Source organism: Myotis davidii, unplaced genomic scaffold, assembly GCF_000327345.1.
Source record: "Myotis davidii unplaced genomic scaffold, ASM32734v1 scaffold1, whole genome shotgun sequence".
Classification (NCBI taxonomy): Eukaryota; Metazoa; Chordata; class Mammalia; order Chiroptera; family Vespertilionidae; genus Myotis; species Myotis davidii.
This window is the reverse complement of record NW_006294681.1, coordinates 5,785,825-5,795,469: the sequence shown is the minus strand read 5'-3', so window position 1 is coordinate 5,795,469 and position 9,645 is coordinate 5,785,825. Positions and strand designations below refer to the sequence as shown.

Sequence of the window (9,645 nt, the reverse complement as noted above, 5' to 3'; positions counted from 1 at the left end):
ACCCCCCCTCCTCCTCCTTCCCTCCCTCCCTCCCAAAAAAACATACCTTCAGTGAGGATTAAAATAATTGAAAAAATGTATTCCTAACAGTTGTCATTCTGAGACTAGTTGACTATTTTTAATTTCTAGTTTTACTTTATTACATTTTTTATTAGCAAATAGTGGAATGCACTCGTGCTTTTTATCATTATAAGAGGTGCTGTGTTTGACTTCTGTTGTTTTTTATTTCTGTTAATAAAACAGCCATCTCTTGTTGCCCTTTACTGACGGGGTTGATGTTGACATGGTTTCTGCATTGATGGAACAACTTTTTTCTTTTAAGAATACCACAGAATGACCTATTGTTTCTTCTCTATTTCTGTATCTGTGCTGCTTTTCTACGAGGAAGTTGAAATGCTTTGAACTACATCCTCGTTGGGAATGCACAATAAGTATTTCCTCTTGTATATCATGTGTGATACCCCTGAGATTAGTCCTTTCAGCCTCCCAGACAACTAGGTCAGTGATGGTGAACCTATGACACGTGTGTCAGAGGTGACACGCGAACTCGTTTTTTTTGTTGATTTTTCTTTGTGAAATAGCATTTAAATATATAAAATAAATATCAAAAATAGAAGTCTTTGTTTTACTATGGTTGCAAATATCAAAAAATTCTATACGTGACACGGCACCAGAGTTAAGTTAGGGTTTTTCAAAATGCTGACACGCCGCGCTCAAAAGGCTCGCCATCACTGAACTAGACCAGCAGCACATCTCTCTGAGAAATACATTACAGTTTCACCGATTCCGGAGTTCGTTACTGGGAGGCAGGTCTCTTGTTGCTGTGGTTGTACTTGTCCCTGAGCATCCTTATTGAAAACTCCGTGTTCTGCTCAGTGACTCCGGGGCTTCTCATGCATTCTTTCCCTTACTCCTCACTGCTGCCTCGATAAACTCATGTCTGGTGAGGTAATGATGGGTTAGAAGATAATATGTTTGCTAGTTAATAGACCCAGATTGGGTGAAAAATGGGCTAACACAAAACGTTATCTGTATAGGAACTTAGATAAAGCATTGCTAGTTTGAGGCCCCCTGTTGATGTTAACCCTGTGGAGGTGGAGAGGAGTGGTGTTTTTAGCTCCCTAACAAAGGGGTTGGTCACTGTATTCTAGTAGGCCTCAAAAAGAGCAATCTATTTTACCCAATCAAAAGGAGGGGGAGTAAAACCACACACACACGCACACACACGCACACGCACGCATGCACGCATGCACGCACACGAGCAAAAGGTTAAAGAGGTGGTCCAGGTTGGGAGAAAAGCAAGAGAGACCAGAGACTAGAACTTGTGGGAGTATATCTGTCTTGCTCTCCGATGGATTATTCTTAGTATCATGTAGCAGGCTCTCAGTAAATATTGTTTAATGAATGAGAGGGTAAGATGCCAAAGATAAGGTGAACAGGACAAAAGTGTTCAGGAAAGTGACTTACTCTTTAAATTTCTGTCTTAATAAACCTGGTATTTGGGGAGGGTGTGTTTGTTTTCTCTTCCTCTGAGTTCTTTAGCTACTGTCATTGGAGAGATTGGGTCAAATGCAATAACATACCATGTGATCTTTCCCATAACGTCCAAGTGTCTGAAGCAACAGGTATTTCTGCCAATAAATAGTGCATTAATACCTGGAAAGTAAGAGTGAACATTTGAGATGCCTCATTATTTGAAGGACTCGAATAAAAAGCCAAGTCGTCTTACTATTTGATGAAACCTATGAATGAAGGATTTATTTTGAAATAATGTTTGTGTATATGTGACTTTCTTCTGTTCTTTTTTTTTTTTTTTTTTTAGGTGGCATCCTTAGCTGGGCCTGGAGGGCAAGTGGAAATAGAACAAAACTTTCTTAATAATAAACTGAAGACAATCACTGCTTATTTTGGGAACCTGATTCGAAAACCAGCCTCTGAATCATAACTGAGATGGTACAAGGACAGAAAGATCATGTAGCAGTCAGAACATTATTCAAAGACAATTGAAATTTCTTTCTCTATTCGCTGATCTATTAAACCAGGGGTCCTCAAACTACGGCCCACGGGCGACATGCAAATACAGATATTGTATTTGCTCCCGTTTTGTTTTTTTACTTCAAAATAAGATATGTGCAGTGTGCGTAGGAATTTGTTCATAGTTATTTTTTAAACTATACTCCGGCCCTCCAATGGTCTGAGGGACAGTGAACTGGCCCCCTGTTTAAAAAGTTTGAGGACCCCTGTATTAAACCCATAATCTTATATCACTATATAAAATGGAAAGTTACAGAAGATTAATGAAGTACTTAGTGATCTTTAAGTAATATTAACTACTAGTATGTGTATTCATTAGGATAGTAAGTGTCTGATAGGGAAAAGGTAGACTTTCTCTTGTACTTACTAGTAATATCAGCCAGCATGTATGTGTGCATATATATGTGCCTATGTCTTTTTTAAAAATATTTTATATATTTTGGTTCACATCTTTGTGTGTGTGTGTGTGTGTGTGTGTGTGTGTGTGTAAAAATCAATTGTGTTATGTTTAATAAAGAGGAGATACAAAGAAAACAATGAATGAGATAGAGTATCCACCCATTTAATAACCCCTGTTGAAATAAATAATGTTATACCTTTAGGGATAGAAACAAACAGTACAGAATGGTACAAAATGAAAAGTAAAAATCTTCCACCCCTCCCACTACCCTTCCTTCATCTACCTAAAGATGACAGTATTTTAAATTCCTTTAGAGGACAGAAAGGAATTGCAGTAGCCTCTGATACACCTTTTTCCCCCACTGATGCACTGTTCCATAGGGCCCCCCCACCACCACCTTTTTTTTTCTGACTGTATTTTTTAGTAGTATATCCTGGAGACCTGTCATGTCAGTACATACATAGAGCTCTACCTTGTACCTTTTAGTGGTCATCTAGTATTTCATCTCCCGGATATACTGTAATTTAACCAGTTTCTTTTTTTTTTTTTTTAACCAGTTTCTTATTGATGAAAACTTGGGCTGTTTTGAGGTTTTTTGCAATAATCAGCTATTCTGTGCTGTGATTTGAGTGCATGTTTTCTTCCATTTCCCCAGCTCTGGACATCATCAAGCACTTTCTTTCATTTTTGCCACCATCTGTGTGAGAAAAATGGTATCTTATTACTGTTTATGAGTGTTTCCTTAATTATGAATGAGATTCGATAATATTTTCATACATTTGGTCTTTTTAAAATAGTTTTCCCCTTTTAAACTGACTGCTATCTTTTATTAATTTTTCTTTTGGATTGTTTTTTATTTCTTATTCATATGTACGAATTCTTTGTAAATTAAAGACCCCTTTGTTTTTATTTTGTGATTTTTTATTTTTATTTTTTACCATACATAAAGTTTTCAATTTTATCAGTCTTTTTTCTTTGCTGCATTTGAGTGGTTTGTCCTTTAGAAAGATCTTATCCACTCCCAGAATATAAATACATTTATCCCAATCTTTTTTCCAGAATTTTCTTGTTTTCATGTCTTTGCTCCACTTAGAATTTGCTTTTATTTTGTAAAGTTGGTGTTTTTAAAATTTCTATTACAAAAAGAATGTGAAATATATTTTGTAATAAGCTTTATATTTTTTTTTCTATTAAAATGGCAAAAAAGGAAGAATATGTGTTCCTTCGTTATTCATTTAAAAGTTGTGTTCGTTCATTTTTACAAGTAGGTGGAAAAAAGGACTTTCTGGCTATTGGGGATTTGAGACCTTTAGCTATATCAGTGGTTCTCAACCTTCCTAATGCTGCGACCCTTTAATACAATTCCTCATGTTGTGATGACCCCCAATTTCATTGTTACAAATTGAACATAATTAAAGCATAGTGATTAATCACAAAAACAATATGTAATTATATATGTGTTTTCCGATGGTCTTAGGCGACCCCTGTGAAAGGGTTGTTCAACCCCCAAAGGGGCCGCGACCCACAGGTTGAGAACCCCTCATCTATATGTATAAAAGCCTCAGCGACCGTTAGTGGCGGAATGACCAGAACAACCAGTCACTATGATGCACAGTGAGCAGGCAAGCAGGCGAGCAGTTAGGAGCGAGCAGGCAGGCAGGCAAGTGGTTAGGGACAAGGGGTCGCAGATTGCAAGAGGGCACAGGTCGGGCTGACAACCCCCTCCCCACCCCTCCACACACACACACACACACAATTTTTCGTGCACTTGGCCTCTAGTCTTTTAACCCTTTGTGGTCCAATTTTATTTTTGGTATTCAAACAGTCTGGTCCGAATTGGAAGTCCTTCCTCTCTTGATTGCAGTAGTTCCCTGGCGGAAGTTGCCAATTAGCTCACCAACTCAGCTCGACATTGGACCTGCTACTAGCGCCTGGTCTGTCAAGTCAGCCTCGATGCTGGACCGCAAAAGGTTAATAATGTCAGCATGTTAAGCATTAAACAAGAAATTGTTTGGGCTAGGATGGAGCTGGAGGAATTGGAATAAATTGGGGTAATTCCCAGTAACTACTGGAAAAAATAACTCTTAAGTCAAAAACACCTTTGTTGGAGAATAAAGAAGGAATACTAATTTTAGTCTCTTGAAATTTTACAGTGTAGGCCTGGTTACTCTGCAATACAGTAGCAATTGCACTGGTCATTAAGGATTAAATTACTTTTTTCAACATCAAAATCTGTCAATGTTCTCAGTTTTTATAATTTTTCATCAGGTAGCATTAGTGTATATATCATAAACATGTCACCATTTTTTAAATAATGTAGGCAATGGTCATGAACAGCTCTACCTGTGGCCTCTAGAACTCGAATGTGACCCTACATAGCCACTTGTTTTTGTCAGTTAACCTTTTATGCAGACACTTTTTCTGCAACACGTTTTCCTACTTGTATGTTGTTAATATTTAAATTAGTCTTCCTGAACATACATGACCCTATATGAGAACAGAAAGCCTGACCAAGATTTAAATATTCCTGCCCACTAGTCACACATAGATGTAACTGATTTATAGATTTGTTTATAGATTACTAGTGCTCAAAAAAACTTTATTATGCAACCCTGCATTTAAATAAAATCTTACCAAGAAGCCAAATATGCAAAATAGATAAAAAGTGAAGCCCCTAGAGCTACTTAGGATAAAACAAGAAGCTAGCAGTCCTTGTTCTAGTCCAACTCTTGTTAAACTTTTTAAAAGCCATTTTTATAAAATGAATATGTATTTTAACGATTTAAATCCAAAGTGAACAAATTCAAGAGTTTGCAGATCAAGAAAACTGAAGTCCTAGAAAACTAAGTAATTTGTCCAAGTTTAAAGAGTTATTACTAGTAAGTGTAGCTAAGGTTGGAACCCAAGTACTCTGTGTACAGAATTACTGTGCTCTTCTGCAAATGAGATTTAACAAACGGGATCTCTGTGCCTTAGATCTACACGGATAGAGATGAGTCTATAAATAGAGCAGTGGTTCTCAACTTTCTGGCCCTTTAAATAAGTTCCTCAATTTGTGACCCAACCATAAAATTATTTTCGTTGCTACTTCATAACTAACGTCGCTACTGTTATGCATTGTAATGTAAATATCTGATATGCAGGATGGTCTTAGGCGACCCCTGTGAAAGGGTCGTTCAACTGCCAAAGGGGTCACGACCCACAGGTTGAGAACCGCTGAAATAGAGCCTCCTTTGTTGTGCCTTAGTTTGCCCATCTGGAAAACATACTAATAACATGTACACACATAGGGTGATCATGAGAATTATATGAATTAATGTTTGTAAAGTGCTCTGTGTATCTGGCATGTGGTAAAGTCTAGCCAGTATTGTTTAATATTATTCTTAAGGAAAAATGAGAGATCAAAGAAGGTTTTCATGATATAAAACAAACTGGATAAAGAAAGAATGTCTCAACATGATAAGGGCCATTTATGACAAGCCCACAGCTAACATCAAATTCAACAGTTGAAAAGCTGAAATCTTTCCTCTATGTTCAGGAACAAGACAAGGATGCCCACTCTAACCATTTTTATTCAACGTAGTACTGGAAGTCCTAGCCAGAACAATTAGGCTAGAGAATTAAAAGGCATTCAAATCAGAAAGGAAGAAGTGAAACTATATTTGCAGGTGTCATAATATATATAGAAAATCCTAAAGTTTCCACAAAAAAACTGTTAAAACTAATAAACATTCAGTGAAGTTGCAGGATACAATTTCAATACATAAATATCAGTTGCCTTTCTATACAATAATAAACTATCAGAAAGAAAAATCAAGATAATAAGCTCATTTACAATTGCATCAAAAAATAAAATACTTGGGAGTAATTTATTTTTAATTTATTGTTAAAAATATTACCTATGTCCCATTTTTTTCCCATTGACCCCCTCCACCCTGCCCCTGTGCATCCCCAGGCCTTCACCACACTATTTTCCATGTTCATGGATCTAAATTTTTTTAAAATATGTTTTTATTAATTTTAGAGAGGGGAAGGGAAAGGGAGAGAGAAACAAAAATGAGTGATCTGCCTCCTGCACGCCCCCTGCTGGCGATCAAGCCTGCATCCTGGACATGTTCCCTGGACCAGGAATCCAACCTGCAACCTCAGTGCTGGGATTATGCTCAACCAACTGAACCACACCGGCCAGGGCCCCGGGACTAAATTTAACCAAAGAGGTGAAAGACCTATACAATGGAAACTAGAAGACACTGGTGAAATAAATTGAAGACACAAATAAATGGAAAGATATTTCATGTTCAAGTGTCCATACTACACAAAGCAATATACAGATTCAATGCAAACCCTATCACAATTCCAATGGCATTCTTCAGAGAAATAAGGCAAGCAATTCTAAAATTTGTATGGAACCACAAAAGACCCTAAATAGACAAAGCAATCCTGAGAAAGAAAATCAGTTGAAGTGTTACTGACTTTAAAGTTTTACAAGGCTATAGTAGTCAAAACTATACTATTGGTATAAAAACAAAGACTTACAAAAATGGAACAAAATGAGAGCTCAAAAATAAAACCACACAGATACGGTCAATTAAGTTATGGCAAAGAAGTCAACAATATATAAGGGGAAAGGATTGTCTCTTCAATAAATGCTGGTGGTAAAACTGAACAGCTGGACCACTATCTTACATCATATCAAAAAATAATCAACTCAAAATAGATTAAAGACCTGGACATAATGCCTGAAATCATAAAATTCCTGGAAGAAAACATAGGAGGCTCACTCCTTGGCCTCATTCTTGACCTCATTTTTTTTAAAGTTTTACACCAAAAGCAAAAATAAACAAGCGGGACTTCATCAAACTGAAAAGTTACTGTACAGCAAAGAAAACCATCAACAAAATGAAAAGGCAACCTACAGAATGGGAGAAAATATTTACAAATCACTTATATGATAAGGAGTTAATATCCAAAATCTATAAAGGACCTTCTTAAGAATTTTGTGAATTTTCTTCTTTTTGTAAATGGATAAAGTTAGAGGTGTGAATATTAGAATTATCATGTCTTCTTGTTCCTAACCCTAACACCTTCATCTTCTTGGTCATATTGTTTTCATCAAAAACAATTGTCCATATTAGGGTTGCGGTCATAAGGTGGTAACATGATCCAGTCCGGACAAGTCATTCAGTATCTCTGACACTCTGCTCATTAAAATGAAAATAATTTCTGGCTTCACAAAATAATTGGGAGGATAAATTAGCAGACAGTTAGTGCAGTGATTAGAGGTCTCAGAATCATTCATACCTGTGTTTATAACCCAGTGTCTCTCTGAACCTCCTTTAACTGTAAAATGGGGCTGAGCAGATCTCAAAGGATTGTTGTGGGGTTTAAAGTACTTAGCACTGCTCCAGACACTGCACTGCCTCAAAACAGAAGAGCCATCATGACGATGTTGATAAGATGCTGTACGTGTTGCAGATGTCCTAAGAAAATACAGGTTATTATTTCTGTTCCTTCCTAACTAAGTCTTAAAAACAGGATTTAAAATCCACTTAAACAAGTAGGGTTCCATCCACGGTAATTACGGCCTCCCTCCATGACACACTCATGAGAGAGCTCCCCGACCTGGAAGTCTGCTGGTTTCCACTCAGTGGAAGAGTTTCCAGGTGCAGTCACCATGTCGTGTCCTGAAGTATAAATGTGAAGAGATTCATCAGTACATGCTACTGCCTTTTTTAGTTTCACTACCGGAAAAGCCTGCTTGGATGGAAAGATTTTATTAGCTATGCTTTCTGCCTTTGAGGCTGGTTAGCACTGTAAGCAGGTGTTTTTTTCATTCAAAACATGTGGGCCCTTGATGAAAGCCATCATGCAATAAGTATCCAGTGCAACGGGGAGTGGAGGAGGACACGATGCTAGACTTATCTGGCCATAGCCAGTGTCTAGAAATCATTAAAAAAGAAAGTTCACTCCCTGTCTGCTATACCTCATCTTACTGCTGTGAACCAGTCCTCCTTCAGTTTCCTATACTAACCAAAGGCGGGTGGTGAATATTTGAAATTTCACAGTTCTGCTGGGTCAAGGGTCAGCAAACTGTGGCCCATGAGCCCCATCTGGCCCGCCTCCTTTTGTGTACGACCTGTCAGATAAGAATGGTTTGTACATTTAAGAAGAAAGGTATTTTATTTTCTGACACATGAAAATGAAATAAAACTCACATTCCCATGTCTATAGGTAAAGTTTTATTGGATCACAGCACATTCATTTACACATTATGGCTGCTTTTGAGCTACAGGGGCAGAGCTTCACCATTGGTTGGGAAGTTCCCCTTCCATTCAGTTTAACAGAATTAAATTTAAAAATAATATGGCAAATTCTGATTTTCTAGGAGAGGTGTATGTCAAAAATGAATTTCAGAATTTAATCTGTAAATATTTAGAAAGTAACCCAAACAAATGGGGGAAAGCCATGACAAAAATATTGTATTTCGTCTTTATTCTGTGAACCAAGTATGTACTCCTTATCCCATGATTGTCTTTGAAATATTCATTCAAAAAGAAAAGAAACAATGGTAGTAGAATAGGCATTAAGCTGAAATCGATACTGTAGAAAATGAAATTATAGAGTCTTCAGCTAAATTATTCAAGATTTTAGCAGAAGGTATTGAAAGAATTCCCTTAATTCTCTGTTTTACTTTTGTGGCAAGGCAGCTGAGCTAACTCTGACTAGATTGATGCCTACCTAGAATGTCAAAGGCTTTTCTTTGTAAGACTCTGGATGCTTACTGAGCTCCAGACCCCCGGGCTGCATTAGCCTTTGATTTTGCTGCTCCTTCCTTCTGCCTGTGTCCCCTTCCAGCGGAACCAGTCATTGGTGTGTGTGTGTGTGTGTGTGTAAGAGCCACACCAGCTCAGTAGCAGTGTGTGTGTGTGTGTGTGTAAGAGCCACACCAGCTCAGTAGCTCTGTGTGTGTGTGTGTATGTAAGATCCACACCAGCTCAGTAGCTCTGTGTGTGTGTGTAAGAGACACACCAGCTCAGCAGCAGTGTGTGTGTGTGTGTGTGTGTGTGTGTGTGTGTGTGTGTGTTTTGGGGAGTGTTACCCTGATCTTTTTGGGGGAAGATGAGCTTTCCTGGTTGTGGCAGTCCGAGGTGCCTGGTCCTTCTTGTGACACCCCTCCAGCCTTCCCCACCACCCTAGCAGCCTGGGTAGGG

At 37.9% G+C, this 9,645-nt stretch overlaps 1 protein-coding gene across 2 annotated transcripts in view; it reads left to right on the top strand.

Moving 5' to 3' along the window:
* TGS1 (trimethylguanosine synthase 1) overlaps positions 1-2,164 on the top strand; it is a 30,041-nt gene extending 27,877 nt beyond the window's left edge. For both annotated transcript variants that reach the window (XM_006769071.2, XM_006769070.2), the window contains exon 13: positions 1,823-2,164. In XM_006769071.2, coding sequence (XP_006769134.1) covers positions 1,823-1,945 — 123 coding nt within the window. In that variant the 3' untranslated portion in view covers positions 1,946-2,164. The remainder of the gene's footprint in view (positions 1-1,822) is intronic.
* Positions 2,165-9,645: the final 7,481 nt, after the last annotated feature.